Source organism: Austrofundulus limnaeus, unplaced genomic scaffold (genome assembly GCF_001266775.1).
Source record: "Austrofundulus limnaeus strain Quisiro unplaced genomic scaffold, Austrofundulus_limnaeus-1.0 Scaffold1558, whole genome shotgun sequence".
Classification (NCBI taxonomy): Eukaryota; Metazoa; Chordata; class Actinopteri; order Cyprinodontiformes; family Rivulidae; genus Austrofundulus; species Austrofundulus limnaeus.
The window spans coordinates 13,691-30,303 of NW_013953960.1; the positions used below are offsets into that span (position 1 = coordinate 13,691).

The 16,613-nt window shown below is 43.1% G+C and overlaps 1 protein-coding gene across 2 annotated transcripts in view; it reads right to left on the reverse strand.

Annotated features, from left to right (window-relative positions):
* Positions 1-16,613, reverse strand: part of LOC106535774 (receptor-type tyrosine-protein phosphatase S) — a gene marked incomplete at its 5' end in the record, with an annotated part of 37,003 nt that overhangs the window by 9,956 nt on the left and 10,434 nt on the right. The window contains 18 exon segments of one of the 2 annotated variants that reach the window (XM_014032854.1): positions 563-682; positions 858-1,033; positions 2,920-3,043; positions 3,326-3,423; positions 5,015-5,127; positions 5,331-5,342; positions 6,494-6,651; positions 7,821-8,039; positions 8,175-8,262; positions 8,467-8,720; positions 10,400-10,494; positions 11,316-11,978; positions 12,176-12,293; positions 12,505-12,531; positions 12,669-12,862; positions 12,951-13,268; positions 15,217-15,361; positions 15,667-15,803. In XM_014032854.1, the coding sequence (XP_013888308.1) occupies positions 563-682; positions 858-1,033; positions 2,920-3,043; positions 3,326-3,423; positions 5,015-5,127; positions 5,331-5,342; positions 6,494-6,651; positions 7,821-8,039; positions 8,175-8,262; positions 8,467-8,720; positions 10,400-10,494; positions 11,316-11,978; positions 12,176-12,293; positions 12,505-12,531; positions 12,669-12,862; positions 12,951-13,268; positions 15,217-15,361; positions 15,667-15,803 (3,059 nt within the window). 2 annotated transcript variants of the gene reach the window in all.

Genomic DNA, 16,613 nt, shown 5'->3' on the forward strand with positions numbered 1-16,613 from the left:
ATATATACTACTAAATTATTTTTGTTCTTTTAAAATCTGTACTTAAGCTGTATAAGGAGACATAAAACATGGCAGGATTGTTTTTTAATTAAAGTGCATCACTTTTTTACTATTTAACTTTTCTACCAACTTGATGTTTCACAAGATGTCAACAAAAATCTGGAGAAGCTGAGCTGCACCGTGAAGCTACAGCTGGCCTAGTTTCTGTTCGTAAGTAGGCCACAGGGACGTGTCATCCTGACGGTCTGAGATTAGACCCGAGCCAGGCTAGAAGAAACCGCTCGACTTCCAACAGTCACTCCCATCTTTGCGCCTGACTCAGGGAGGCTCGCCTGCTTTGGTGTCCGGACTAATCTATCAGCCTGGGTYTAACCACACACACACACACACACACACACACACAATACTCGCTCAGTGATGACAGAAATTTTTGAGCGCTCCGGCTGCACCTGAGTCCAAAACTGTAAACTCAGGGGAGCTTTTCAAGAACTAGGAGGAGGGAAGGGCAGAACGTGAGAGTCAATGGTGGTTAAAGGGAGCCAAGAGGAGTAAAAGTGTTAACCTTGTGGAGGGAAAAGGTGCGAACGCAAAAAGTGGCGAGCTCCATCGTGTCCAGCAGCGTGACCTGGATCATCCCGTATGTCTCTGTGCCGCGACTCGGCCAGTACTGATCACACTTTATCTGTTAGAAAACACAAATATATCATTGAATATTTTCAGACGGGAGCACCATCCCACCCCGCATTCCCAAACATTATAAACTACAGTTAGAGCAGACAGCATGCCGCTGTGTAACAGTACTCCACATAACAAGAAAAGTGTWTTCAGGTTTGTAGGTAATGGCCTGGTTTGCATACCCGGGACTTCTCCTCCAGGCGCGTCATCATGACGACAGACGCAGTCCGCTGCTCCCAAACCATCCTCCAGAAGTCCCCGAAAGTCTCCGCCAGAGGACCCTGTGTAGCGATGTAGGCGTTCTGCTTCCTGTAGCCATCGATGTAGTTGGCGTTGATGTAGTCGCTCCCCACGATTCCTGCAAAAATCAACCTGTTTTAAGCTGCAATCTGAACAGGTGATATGATAAATTAACCTGCATGTCCGACGTCAAACAGTCCGATGTAACGTTTGTTTCTGGCAGCAGAGACTTCCTCACCGTGACAGCAAACAAGCAGGAACCTGCTGATGTAAATTCATGAGCAGACACACACACATACACACACACACACATACACACACACACACACACACTCAGCCCTTCTTGTTCTGGAGAAGAGCTGATGCACTTGGATGGGTCCACGCTGTTTGTCAGTCTCATGACACTGCACACAGTGGGTCCTCAGCATCGTTTGCCATTTTCAGACCCATCATGTACGGAACACCAAAATGTTCATAATTAAATAAAGAAATAAATAAATAAATAAAACATTTTGAAATAAGTATCTTTATGAATAAATATTATATATATATATATAAAATGTGTAATTGTGAAATAATAGAATACATTCGAAATTCTAAGCTCATTATTCTCCTTAAAAATTAATTAATTATTTTTAATAAATTAATGAAATGATTAATTTATTAATAAGCAAAGTCTTGTTAAATTGTCATGAGTACATTATTTCACAGTGATATTTTATTTAATTCCAGTATTCCAAAATGTCTTTTTCACAAAGTCGTATATGATTTTATAAAGGTGTTTTCCCCAGTGGCTTATTTATTTTATAATGACACTTTTTTGCAACATGACTTCATCTGTCAATCAAGAGATACAAGGCGGAGCCAGTTGTTTGATTGGCTGCTCCTTTACTCAGACAAAAGTATTGAATTATGCCTAAAAGTGCAGTATTTACTCCTATGCACAAGGCTGTAGTATGGAGCTCAAACTAAAGCTGCAGCTCTGCCATCCTTCATGACCACTGACCTAGCAAGTCATTGCAAGCTGTACAAGCTGTGCAGTGACCAGGTATACAGAAAAACTAATCAGTGGCCATTCAGGTCCAACCCACTGACACTTATATTAATAAACACATTTTTGAAGGAGAATAGAAAATGTTCATAATAATGAGCTTAGAACTGTATAAGCATTTAGTAATTTTGCAATTACCATATGTTCCGGATTATAAACCGCTACATAAATATAAAATAAAATAAACCGTATCATTCCAAAACACTTGCCATAAAGAGGAAAAAAACATATGTCGCATCTGACTATAAGTTGTATTTATTTAGAAATTTATGTTAGAAAGTCTAAGAACAGACATTTAATCTGGAATAACACAGTAATACACAGAACACAACTGGGACGCCGAATAGCCTAAATTAACATAACAATCCAACGAGTCCGACAAGCAAGTCACTGGTAAGTTTCCCAATTTCATTCCACATCACGTGGCTAGCTTCCTCCGGTTTCTTCATTGCAGTAAAAGTAAACTCTGTTTTCTGCCTGTCCCTCTCAAGTTTCTCATTTACTCCACACTTTCTTCCTGCTGCTTGGTTACCATTTTGGGCTGCATATTTCTTTTTTTCACCAGCACAGGAACAACACATGCCGTAGTTGCCACTAGCCCAGAACGCCCTCTCAAGGCTGCAGACTGTAATTTCTACTCCTTCGTACACGTCAGTCCGTATGAATTATCAATAATGGATCAGTCATAAAATGTATCACAAAGAGGAAAAAACTTATAAAAGTCACACCTGACTATAAGCCGCAGGACTAGCCAAACTACACAAAAAATGCAACTTATAGTCTGGAAAATACGATACATTGTCATTATATATTTATCTATTAAAGTTCATATAGATACATATTTCATTATGTTTTATTTATTTAGGAACATTTTGGTGTTCCATAGTCACTCCTTTTCATCTTCGCCCACCTGACATCAGATAAGCTCAGAGTCCAAGCACCTCCTCTCTCACCTTCTATGGGAGCCAGGATGACTCGGGTGTGGTCGTACGCGATGACGTTGGCGTAGCGGTTTTTGGGCTTGTTAACCTCCAGGTTGGAGTGCTCCCAGGTGAACTGCTGGCTCGGGTCGATCGACTGCAGAAGACACAGCAAAAAGGCACGTTTTTTTAGTGCGCAGTGGCGGCGGCGGCGGCGGCACAACGGCGCTTCAGGGTAATGGAATGAGAGCGCTCCGTAATGCAGTCAAGTTACAGCAATAAATCACTCGGCTGAATAAATCATGAACTTCTAATCTGCGCACGGATAAACAAACATTAAATAAGATTTGCTTTATGAGGCTTAACAGGCCTAACATCTCCAAACAATCAGGATGTTGTCTGTTTATTTATGCATATAAAACAATGATGCATTACTTGCCTCGTACTCCTGGGAGAGCCTCAAGTTGTCGTTGGCTTTCAGCAGCTCGATGTGCTCAGCCAGCTCGCTGATCGGGATGGGGGGGTGGCTCATCATGCCTGCATGACACACGGAAAGAGGTCAGAGGTCAGGTGAAAGAATTCAGCCCAATAACCGAAAAAAAAAAAAACCCACAGGAGCTAAGCGTGCAAAAGCCGTGGCGATAATCATACAATGAGACGACATCACATGTCATTAAGGAACACGCCGAGGCGGAAAATCAATTTTGATCCACGTGCGAGGACAGAGCCGGGCGAGTCTGGTGTGTTTGTAAATTGTTTTTTTCTTTGATAAATTGCTTTCTCTGTGATCAGAGGAGCAGTGACACGGAGAAAACAAACCCAGACGGAACACTAATTAGGTGGGTTACACACACAAACACACACGTGCGCTCATAAAGGAAGCTACCTATGGGCCCCGACAATGATTTCTTTCCACAGCCGGGCGTTTGAGAAAGTGAAGCAATCCATCCTCATCTAAAAAGGTGAGTGGTTACATCAATGAATCAAGGGAGCATTTCTGTGTTTAAAATGAGCAAAAATCTATAACACCGGAGCCAGAGGCGTTCTTCGTGTTTCCTGAGAGTTCAAATTAACGCAGAGGAGCTTTTAAGTCGGCCGTCCTGCTTCTGGACTGGACCGACCCCACAGCATCCATGGGTTTGGTCCTGTCACGGCCTCAGAAAAAAAGACTCTCCTCATCATCCTGAGTTCCTTTTTGTCCTTTTTCCCTTCTTTTCCTTTTCTGCTCGAAAACAAATTTCAACATCTGAAAGCACAAATCTCCAGGGAGAAGAAGTGGGCGAGGAAGGAGTTTCAAGGTTGCTGCCACACAAGGAGAAGAAGAAAAAAAAAACCTCCTATGATGACAAAAGAGGAAGCCGAGGTGCTGCGGTTGGTTTCCTTTGCTTCAGCGAGAACGTGTAAAAAAACAGAAGACTTTCAGGCCTTTTATCTATTGATTACATAAGAATGTGTCTTATTTGACCTTTTTGTACGCTGGCAGGTAACCTTTCTCCACTCTGACAGATGCTGACACCTTTTCAACAGAGACGCTTCTGCTGTAAACTGCAAGCACATAACAAGAACACTGGTTACATATCCTTTTAGTCTTATTTGAATAGAAGAAGGGGGAAAGGGAAGCAGCAACCCAGACGAGCGTTGTCGTTAGTTCTCAGTAGGTAGAATCCTGCATCTTTTCTGCATCCTTCCTTACCCCATCTTTACAGGCGTTAACCCGGAGCGCCGATTTTGATACAGAATTCTGAGGTCTAAACACTTAACAGCGATTCCTGCTGCCTGGCATGTGGAACGTGGGCGAGCGGAGATGATGAGATCTTGACACGACGTTATGACTCAGGCGTGACTAAACCACAGACTGCACTACCTGGGCTGCAGCCATTTTAATCTCAGGAAGCCGCCAGGTTTGTGCCGGCTGTGATGGAAAGGAGGCAGTGGGTGTGTGTGTGTGTGTGTGTGTGTGTGTGGGGGGGGGGGGGGCTTTCTCATGTCTTGTCTGCATAATCTTACCAAGGACAAAATTAGTTGCATGAATATTTCATTTCCGAATGAAATTAGCCCCCTCGGAAGTACACTTTATCATGCAAATACGAGAGCGCGTGTCGTTTGGGGCGGGCGCACGCTTTCGTACCGGGAGTCTGGAAGTTAATGCGTCTCATCTCCACGGGGTCCGTGGGGTGATGGGCCATCATCTCCGCGTTGCCCAAAAGGCTCTTGGTTCCTGGTTCCGAGTCTTTGCGTTTGCTGCTCGGACGCCGGCGACACACACAGGAGAGAGGGAAATTGTAAAGATTAGAAAAAAAATGACATCATCAGCTTGTTTCAAGCAAACAAAGCATCACTCCACACGGAGTTTTACGGCTTTGTAGGAAATTCTCTGTGCACCATCACGTTTAGCAAGTAAGTTAAAATAAAACCCAAAGAGTTTCGTATCGATTTAATCTTACCTGTCAGGTTTGCTGTTTCCCATGAAACAGGAGCAGGAGTGAGAATAATTAGAGGAGGAAAAGAGAGGAAACAGACAGATTGTTAGAGAAGGAGATCAATATTTTTGCATTAGTATTCGAAGGCTTAACGAGTTGCAGCACATATCACAGAACTACAACAGGCTCGGACTTTGATGTCTGTCTGAGGACCGAGCAAACGTCTGGAGACGGAAAGAAATGGAATGAATTTTGAACCTTTGGGGTGAGAAAAGCTAAACAATAAACAAAACTCTGACTTCTGAATGTTGAGACATTGTGTATGAACTGTGGATGAGATATTCAAGATCTGCCCAATGTTTTATTAAGAAACATTATTCTGAAACTGTTCCACTGTTCTCAGATGCAGTTTCTTGTGAATTTGTAGATTCCTGCCCATCTTTACTTCTGAGATTCAGCCTCTTTAAAATGCTAATTTCATACTCGGTCCTCTTACTCACCTGCTGCCAATTAACCTAATTAGTGGCAAAATGCTCTGTCAATAGTTTCTTATTCATACATTCCACCTATTTTTACAGACTTTTGTTGCCCGTGTCCCATTGAGATGTTTTTTTTATTAGATTTGGAATATGTTTTTAATTATTGTTCAATTTCTTACTTTAAACATTTGATATGTTCCATCATTGTGAATAAGTGATYCCTAAACCTTTATTTTAACAGGTAAGTCAGTTTATTTACAACGGCAWCCTGGTCAAGAAGCAGCATTACAACACAAAATGTCAGATCAATCGTAAAACAAAGACAGCACGATTTGCCACGAAACATACTTACAGTAGATGGGTTTATGAAACAAGCAAACATTGCATTTTTTAAAATGAAATAATGACATAATGTTTTTGAAATTGGATTTAGATTTTGGGGTCTAGAAAGTATGAGATWTATTTTTTATTGTTGAATAGGCACAAATTGGGGAATATGGGAAGCAATGAAAACTACCAGCACTTCTTATGTAAGCTGTTGACATTATAAAAAAAACCAAATAAATAAACTTAAAATCACACCAGTTTTATCTTCTAAGAAAATCAAAGCTGCTTTGGCATTTACTTGGTGTGACCAGCAGTCTMAGTCATCGCTGTGGTTGTAAACTTGACATTTGATTTTTTTTTTATAAAGTTCATCCCACTCACTTTTTGTAAAGGAGGATGGCAATAACAATGCAGATGATGAAGACCACAGCCAGGACCGGTCCGACCACCCAGATCAGACCATCACCTGCGTCAAAGGGCTGGGGGTCGGAGTCCGGGGCGATCACCGGTTCTGTGTAAGGGCTGGCCACGTACATTCTCTGCAAAAACAGAACACATCACAAGAACTCATCAGAAAAACTGAACTTGTGTTAATCGTGCTAAGACACAATAAAACAATAGCAAAATTTTAAAAGCCCCCAYACTTAGAAACAATTATAACAGTTTTGCAAACGATGAGGTTTTAAAGAGATATTTTTGAAGTGTGGTTAAGTGGAGACATTATGACCAATCAATATCTTACCTGCTGTAGATAGATTTATAAATGGCCTCAGGCYGAGAAATAGAGCTTAACTGGATTGATGAGCTAACGGCTAATCAGAGCTGGAACAAAGTGGACTTCTGCCGTTTTAAAAACGTTCAAATCTAAAACAAAACTATTTCATAAACATTTAAACATTGCCAATTTCATATTGACTGTTTCACTGTTGTTCACAAAGAATTCTCTAGCACTTCCTGCAGAAGTATCCTATTTTTATGAAATATATATGTAAAAGCTTATAAAATAGTGGTTCTTTTACCCGCTATGACCTTTTTACYATTTAATGTTTAATGATGGCAGTCCAGTTTGAACTTGGAACTATTCGGACTAGTGGTTAGCTCGTCAATCTGGTCAGAATTAAACTCATATATACTCAGATATTAAATGTTCATAAAAAATATCTAACTTAATCATTCAGTTTTTCATAAATGAAACACTGAAGCAGAGCTGTAATTTTTTTTGTATTTGTAATATAGAAGTGGTGCGATGGATTACACCAGACACAGACTGGTTTTACAGTATAAAAACGTGACAACAAACCGTATAAAAAACTTAAGTCTTGCTGAGGGCCGAATGAATGCATTTTTATTAGTTCCGAAGGACCTTTGAAGAACAACCCTGGGGTTTTTATTCCGTTCTAAAATCTATTACATTCCACATTATAWATGTATGCCTGTTCCACTTCAAACACACTTACACACCAGCCGTGCACAGAGGAAATATCTCTTCCACTGCCACAGTCTGTAAACTCGCACTTTATTAGCAGTGCTGATGGAAGCATGTGAGCCTTATTGCATTTGCCTACAACACTTTGACTGACGGGAATTATATTGTTTTAGCAGCGCGGCTAAATTGATCACAATATCTAGTGACAGCCTGCGGGAGGGGAYGGGGAATGAGGGAGCTCGTAAACAGAAATAAGAGCGATGCCGAYGAGTGACTTTGTACCCCTGTCGTCGAGTTCAGCTCTGCCAGGATGAAGAAGACGTACTCCAGCCCTGGCTCCAGAGCTCGGTTCTCGAAGCCCCCATAGTCCAGCTGGTCCCCCAGGGTGAAGAAGGCTGGCAGGGTGGCAGGTGTGAAGCGGGCCGTGATGTAAGCCCGCCTCAGGTCCACCTGCTTCTGCTGTCTAGAATCCCTCTGCCTTTGACTGATGTCTCTTAACAGCTGAAGAAAGAGCGAAGAAAGAAAACTTTTAACATTTAGGGAGAATCCTTCAAAACTGAGAATGAATTCAAATAATTAGGTATTTTGGGGTATTTTCCTTCTTCCAGGCTCAGATTATGGCTCTGTGGTTCTCACCTCCTCCAGGTCCATTTCATCTGGACTTTTGGGCTGCCTGATGACGCCGCGGGTTCTCTTCAGCGGAACCACAACGACGTAAACGTTCCTGAAGAAGCAGAGGAAGGCAAAACAACATGAGGCCCGCTGCACTCAAACTGTTCAGGTTTCCTTGCCAGCTTGTTGGAAGTATCTTTTAACATCTTATGTAACGTAATCATCATTCCTCCTTCTGCACCGAGTGAAACCATGACTCAGCGGATTACAACACAACACTCAAATGAGTGAAAGAACAATAATAAAAAAATCTTACTTAACAGGAGAGCGAGTTTCCAGAGAGGGCAGGATGATTGTGACGGTGGTCTCAGTTTCTCGGGTGTGGTCGATCTCGGGGCGGCGGATGGTGATTGGTGGAGATGTTTTGGCGGTAATGCGGTGTCGAAGACCTCCCATGTTTCCTTCGGGAGCGGTAATTTTAAAGTCATAGCTGGTGTCAGGCTGAAGGTTCGGGATGACCGCCTTCTTCAGGCGAGCATCCACCTCCATCTTCTGACGGTTGTACTCCACCTAGAGATATATATGTGTATTTTCATATGTTTTATCTGCTTTTTAAATGGAACGTCTTGTAACACTTGGTAAATAGACTGAACTTATATAGTACAACAAAACGTCGACTATTGAACCAGCAACCCTCGGGTTACAGGACAGCTCCCCTAACCACTCCACCACAGCCGCCCAGATTTAATGTAATAATTAGATTGAATTCAAAAGAAAAATAAATCCATTTATTTGAATTTTTTCTTAAAAAATCTAATTCTATCTGAAAATGATGGAGCCATTGCCATCCTATTATAAAACCTGAAAGCAGGAAGAGGAAACTGAACTGACTGTGTTATGTATGAAATAAAATAAAGTACAAAAATAACAACGTTGTGCTGTTGGATGCAAATCRAAACTTCTTCATCACCAACTCCAGTTGCCAAGCAACAAGTGGAAACTCTAAAAAGTTGTGCCAAGCCAAGAAAAAGAAGACAGTCACCTCCAAACTRTTTTCTTTTGTTACATCAAGGATGGTTGGATTTACAATTGCAAAGTTACTAGTATACATTTATTGTTACATATTTGTTTTTATGACTCAATCCCAAAATCAAATGGACACTYAGGTTTTGAACGACTTTGTTGCTCTGTTGTGTTAGCAAAACATTTCATGAAACCATTGAACAGATTTAAAAGCAARTTTCAGAAATTTATCAATGGATTCCTGGAGTCAATCCAATTTAAGGTCACTGCCAAAACTAATTGATCTTAGCGAAKACYTAAGTYGCTTTAACTCWGTTTTACAGATATTGAGCTAAKATTTGGTGTGGTAGTAGCTGATAATCACCCTCAACACAAACTCRGAGCACTAACAAATCGGTGAGGTCGTGCTCAATTTCATCTACAAGGTTTGACAAAAATGACTGCAACACATTTTGCACCCTAATATGATCTTTGGAGRGAAAGATGGAAGGAATGGCAGGTGAAAGAAATACTTGGTCTTTAATATACTTATATGAAGTTCAATGATTTGGTTGATTATGGTATTTTATCAGTTATGTATAGGGCTCATAAAAGCACATTACCTGTAAACGTTTATTTAAATTTTGTTAAAAGAGACAGCTGATACAATCTCAAGGGGACAGAGAAGTTTTTTAAACCTACATTTAGAAACAGTTTGAAGGAACAGTGTACTTCAATCCTAGGAATAAGATTATGGAATAATCTGGAAGATGGCGTTAAATCAATTTAAGAGAATGATAAAGCTTACTCTGTTGGAGAAATACGTAAGTAATGGTATAATGTGTATTTATACGAGTTGCTGTTCAAGGAGTTTATTTATTTATTTATTTATTTATTTATTTATTTATTTACTTATTTATTTAATTTTCTTCGTTGTTATTTTTTTGCTATTTGAAGACTATTTTGTTTAAATTTATTATTTTCGAGAAAAGGGGCAGATATAAGACTTTTTCTTCTTCTGCTGCCTTTCATTTATGATTTGTATTTTTATTGTATATAGAARTTATGTTTTTTATAAAAATGAATGCAAAAACTAAAGTAAACTAAAACTAAACTATTTAGTTGAAACTGCCTCAAAAAAGTTAAGCTCTCTAAAACTCTGTTAATATGTACAGTGTTGCTTCTTAAAGTGGTGTTATGGTCAACACAGTAGATGAAAAAAAAAGAAAAAAAGAAGGAAGACGTACAATGAAGCGGTAGGGATTGGTGGTTTCTGGAAAGTCCCAGGTGAGAAGGACGCTGGTCTTAGTGGCCAGATTGACTGAAAAGTTCCTCGGCACGTCTAGAACACAAACAAACAAACAAGAGAAGACAGAAAACAAAAGTCATGTGTGCTGGATTTCAAAAAACATACATCTCAGGATCTTTTGTTTTCTCATTGCATGGCAAACCTGCAAAAGTGTGCCAAAACAAAAAAACAAAACAAAACAAAGAAGAAGAGTTTGATGTGTTATTCCGGGAGGAAAAGATGATGGTTAGGAGYATGGGCAGGTGATAAGGAGAGTGGATGACAAGAGAAACACAAGTAACAGACAGATCGGCTGCAGGAATGTGACATGCCACGTCGTCGGAGTGTAAGTTTGTGTTTGCTCTGCTTAGAATTCGGCCTGTCAGCAAAAGGCTCTGGGAAAAAAAAGGTGGCAGTGAAGGTCTATCAGATAAAAATGGCTTACCTGGACATACAGCGGCAGGCGCCAGTGTTCCTTTCAAGTAAGACCGAACACTTACCTTCACTCGTAGTTACTGTATACCCACGGCTCTGTATCGACTTTTACCTGAGGGTTTGTGATAAGCAGTGCTCTGGAAGCAAACATCCATTAACGCTGAGCCTGCTCCCACTGGTGGTGAAAGGGTATAGGTGATGAAGGTACAAGTGAGTGAGTGGAGGAGTTCGGGGGGTGGGGATTTGTTCCTTTGGGTTTTGCAGGTCTCCGTCTCTCTTAGTTTTGGGARTGGTTGAAAAGGCAGACCTGTAAGAACTGGCTCAGACTTCAATTAGTTTAGCGTTTTGAGGGGAACGTTGTAAAAAATACAGGGGGAGGGGGGGTGTTGGTGTGACGTTTAACCAGTGCCTAGGAGTTGAAGGGGGTTCCCGAGGCCTACCTGTGTCAAAGGCCAGGGTGAGGCACAGCAGAGGGGGACTGAAAGGGCCTGGCCCTGCCTTGTTGTGGGCTCGGAGCTGCACCTCGTAGGCCGTGCTGTGATTGAGGCCTACGATGATGTAGCTGGACTCACTCGCTGGGAGTGTGACGAGCCACGGGGGAGTGGGAGGACTGGGTATGGCGGAGGAGCCTGGGTCAGTCGAGAGTCCAGGGGTGGCAGCTTGTTTGTAAGAGACGGTGTACTCGGTTAGGACACCGTCGGACTCYTCTGGGGCAGGAGGCAGCCAGGAGAACTGAAGGGAGCAGCACGTCACGTTAACAAAGTCAGCTAGTCTGGGGTATCCGGAGGGCGGGAACATAGGGACGGCAATTTCCTGCCGAGCCGCCTCTCCATAGCCTGCTCGGCTCTTTGCGGAGAGGGCGAACAGGTAGGAGGAGCCTGGGGAGAGGTCTCTGAGGGTGAAGTTTCTCTCCCGGTGCGTGAAATCCACCGTGCTGTTCAAAGAGCTGTTCTTCAAGCCAAACTGGAGGCGGTAGCCCCGGATTTCCACTGGAGTCCCTCGGCTGTCAGAACCAGTCCCAGAGCAATCCTGGGGAGGAGCCCACCTCAGCACCACGGATGAACCCAATCCTGGACGCACCCAGAGGGAGGGGGGTCCGGGCACTGTGAACAACAGCGTAGGCAGCAGAAAATGAGTATGTTGGCATGTATTATAAAACCATATATCATGTAAATCTGGCAGAGAAATTAGGATTGATCGGGCTGTTTATTTATGGCTGTCTCTCGGTACAGCCGGCTGTAAGATCAATTCCTGAGTGTGTTACTAAATCCAGAGTGCTATATACTTGACATATGCTTACCAATCCCAGTGGTCTGCACTAGCTTGGCTTTGCTGTGAGCTCCATCCCCTTTAGTGGTGTATGCAGCCACTGAGACGGAGTACAAAGTCTCTGCTTTCAAACCTCCCAAAATCAGCTCCTGTGGAAAAAATATCAAAGACTAAGACTCTATTTTAAGCAAACAGATTTATTCAACACATCTCAGTGATAAATGATCCCATTACACAGTGAAGGGGGTCTGTTCAAACCCATGGTGGTCAAACTAAAATTGGATTTTAATACACTGGATGTGTCGTGCTGTGTGTATTACTCATGAGCTCATTTGTAATGAGAAACAGATAGGCCCTTACATACAGAGTGGAATCATTCTCCTCCATCTTGTTGCGCAGATGAAACACACCCCGTAGGCAGCCGAGACAGAAGGAGAGAAGTGAGTGAGTCAGAAGGGAAGGAATGAGGAGATAGGACAGACGAGCGTTGCTTCGTCTTTTCAAACCCAGAGGTGTGACGTCACCTGGGAGTCGTCCAGTAGGAGGTCTTTGATCTGAGGCAGAGTGCGCGACTCGCCGCTCTCCGCGCGGCTGAAGTGCACCTGGTAGCCGCGGACCTGGCCGTGCCGTAGCCGTGGCAGCACCGAGCGCCACGTGACCCGGAGCGCCGAGGAGTTCAGTGGCTGGACGTCCACCTGACGGGGGGCGGCGCCAGGAACTGAAAGAGCGCACACGGATGGCCAACAGGTGTAAGCTAGGAGGTAAGCAGACAATCAGTGAGGTTTAATGTRGGCTAACGTTCTTACCGTCCTCATCGGTTCTGCAGACCACAGTTGGGCTGGTGGGTCCGGCCCCCTCTGCAGTGGAGGCCGCTACTGTCATATTGTACCAGCTCCACTTCTCCAGCCCCTCAAGCACAGTTTGTTCAAGGTGGGCTGGGACAGGAGGCGCCGTCACCTCCAGACCCTGACCTCCTCCTCCTGCCCCAGAAACCTTCTGGTATTTGAGCTCATAACCTGCCAACTCGCCGTTCCGGGCCTCCAGCTGAGGTGGCGTCCAGCTCACTCTGAGCGAGGTGGAGCTGACGCGCTCGCAGGACACACCCTCGGGGGCGGCGGAGGGTTCTTGAAATGGATAAGGACCATGGAGGGCAAATTGGCAAAGAGTTTAGGAGGAACAWTTTTTTAGGAGAATAGTAAAAAAAACAGTAAGAAAGGGGGAAATTCACGTAAAAAAAGATGGGGAATGAGGATAAAAGACAAAAAAAGAAAGCAAAGTAAACTGAACGGAACAAGATAACAATCGAGCAAAAGTGGGTTGGGCATAAACAGAAGGAGACGAGCGCAACCACATAATGTATAGGCAAAATGTTCTGCTTAAAGTCTAATGAAATAAACCAGAGACAAGGGTATTGACCCTGAAGTGGACAACTTAATTACATGCAAGGKGAATGTGCTTCTGATAGCCGATGATTGTATTTTATCATCTGGCTGTAGCTGGTGGGGAATCAAGGGATCCAGATGAGCTTTGTCTGTTTTAGGATTTACAAACACAGATTCACATCAGAGCACACAGGAGTAAGGAGAGAAATATATGTATTTCCTAACACCCCACCCCACCCCGGTGGCAACTTCTCGAGATGATGGAGTGGTGTGAGACTTTTCCTCTCCTGACAAGAAAAAGGTCTTAAGTTTCACAGAGGAGGAGATAAAACAAACCAAAAACAGAGCAGCCACAATGATTTAGGAGGCAGACTGAAGGCACCGAGACGGAGAGTCCGGGGTCAGAGCAAATCAGACGTGGGCCCGCAAATACATACAATGAAGAAAAACGCACACCCACACCTCTGCAAATCACAGATATCACTCACCTTATATAAAGCTGTCGTAGCGGCGCGGCCGAGGCGCTGCGGCTCCCGCGGCGTTCAGGCATGTGTACGCGTGAGTGTAATAGTTACAGCTGACAGGTTCAAGTATCTATTCGCTCAGCCGTACAGCCACTGTTCTGTTGGCCTCGGGGGACAATCTAGATGTGCACCAAAGCTTAGCGATAACAAAGCACACCTAAACCTCTCTGGAAAATGAATTCTGATGCATGAAATAAGTCTGCTTATCAAGCACCCTTTTTTAAAAAAATTTCTTCTTARAACTGAATGTTTCCCCCCACTAAGCTTCGATGTGCCACCTGCTATTGTTCTTTTCTTAGGGAAAAGTAATAAAATAAAATAAACCAGTTGTTTTCGGCTGAGTTGTTAGAAATACTTGCCAAAAAACTCACCCCGTTCCAGGCGCCGCGCCCGGCAGAACCTTCGCCTGACACTACTTTATTAAMTCTTTCCCTTGTGCCATTTTCTCTGTTATCTCCTTTTGTCCTCATGAGGGCAGGTTTGACTTTATACGCCAAAGTAACACAGTGGCACCTACTCGGCTCCTCTCAACTAACAACGTTTGTGTGGGGACAAAAAAATAAGAGAAAAAGAGACAAGGGAAAGAATCCAAGTCATGTGTTTCAAATTAAAAAAGAAAAAAAAATGCAGATTGGGCAGTACTTACTTGTCAACACAACAGGCCATTCATCGGGCTTTAATGCTCCACAACACTGGCAGCAAGCCAGCAAATGGCAGACAGTTTCAGGCTTTCAGAGATATTAAACACTGATAAAGAGTGGGAAAAAAAAGGGAAAGGAGGGTGAGGAGAAGAAAGGGTGGAGCTCTGTCTCCATCTGTCATGTTGCCATGGCTGTGGAGAAAAAGAGTGGCTGCACGGCAGAAGGAAGGCACATGTGGATAGATAGATGTATGTATGGATAGACGGATGGATGGATGGATGGGAGGAGAGGATAAGGTTGAAACATAAGCCACATGGAAAGAAGTGAGTTCCCACCGAGTCAGGCGCTTGAGGATAATGTGATGCGTTTGTGTGATTTAGCATAAAGTCAAAACATTTGCATCAAAATTTACTGCACAACAGTGAAATATGACACAATTAAAATGTGCAGGGTGTGCGTGTGTGTGTGTGTGTGTGTGTGTTTGTGCAGGTAAATTCTGTAAATTGGACTGAGCTGAGGACGTACTGGCCTGTGACGTCCTCTGCACCAGCTCATTAGTGAACGCTCCGATGCCTTTGCTTGACATGGCGGCCAGGGAGAAGGAGTACTCCGTGTTGGCTTTCAGACCCTCCACGGTGTAGGAGTTCCTCGGCTCGAAGCTCAGCGTCGCCTGCGACACAGAGGAGAGACGAGCGGCGGATAGAGACGGGAGAAGACGTCAGAGGAGGGGGGTCAACTTAATAACCATCTCCCAACCCGCTCTGTTGCTAAAAATAAGTTTGCCACCTCTCCCTATCCTCCTCCCTGCTYCAGGTGCTGTTATCTCTGCCCTGCGTTCTGGCTTTCCACACAGTCAACAGTCCTCTTCTCAACCCCTCTAGTTGGATCATGTGACTAATACAGACTTTTCCAAGTCTTGCGCTCTTTGTGTTGTTCAGAATCCCACTGATAGGAGAGAAGAGAACGAGAGCTCACCACGCTGCCGAACTTGACGGGCCTGTAGAGCAGCTCATACTTGATGATTTTCTCCTTGTTGTAGATGGGTTCCCAGGTCAGCTCGATGCTGGTGTCTGTCACCTTCCCCACCTTAAACTTGCCTGGTTGGCCTGGAACTGAAAGGGACGAGACAAAAACCAGTCAAGGTTATTTCATTTTTTTTAGACCAAGTGTAGCAAAATACTATCATTTATTTAAACATGAAGCCAGATTCAGTCTAATTTTAACKCAAAAATAACCATCTACAATGAGCTGTGGGTAGATGTCAATGTAAAATCAGCATAAAGAGATTTATAGTTCACTTTGAATTTGCACTCCTAAAGAGCCTAATATCACTCAGTGTTCTTACTTTATTCTGTCTGATTAAGCTTTAAAAACAAAGTTTTTCTTTCAAACATCCACAGCTGAATGCTGTTTATTGAGCTAGCAACTAACGATGTTCAGCTGAGTTGGACTGAACCAACTCAAAGCTGAGGGAGGGGTGTAGAATGTAGCAATTTTTATTAAAATTATTATTTTGGCATGTGTCCGTATGAGTGAAATAGTTAAAGATGTTTWTGTTGTTTTACTTTTAAAAAAGGAAGGAACAGTTGAACCACTTGCTCCATTGAGTAGGAGCCTGTGCGGCTATCAGCTGCTTATTACACGGTTATTTAGATAAAATGTGGTCATTTGCTAACCCAAATAGCAACAGCTAGCTGTAGCAACCCCGGCAGGAATAACATTCCATTTCTGCTGGAATAACCYTGTAATGTGAAACTGACAGCAGAGCAAAGCTTTTTAAATCAGTGTTGGTGTGAAATGCTAACAAATTTTGAAATTTGAAGCTGTTTTAAGGAGGCAACAACTCACTTTGTCCTTGGCCCTCCTAAGACAAGCTGTTAGTTTTAGTCAGAATTAACTTTTTTTTTCCTCCAAACTAAGGT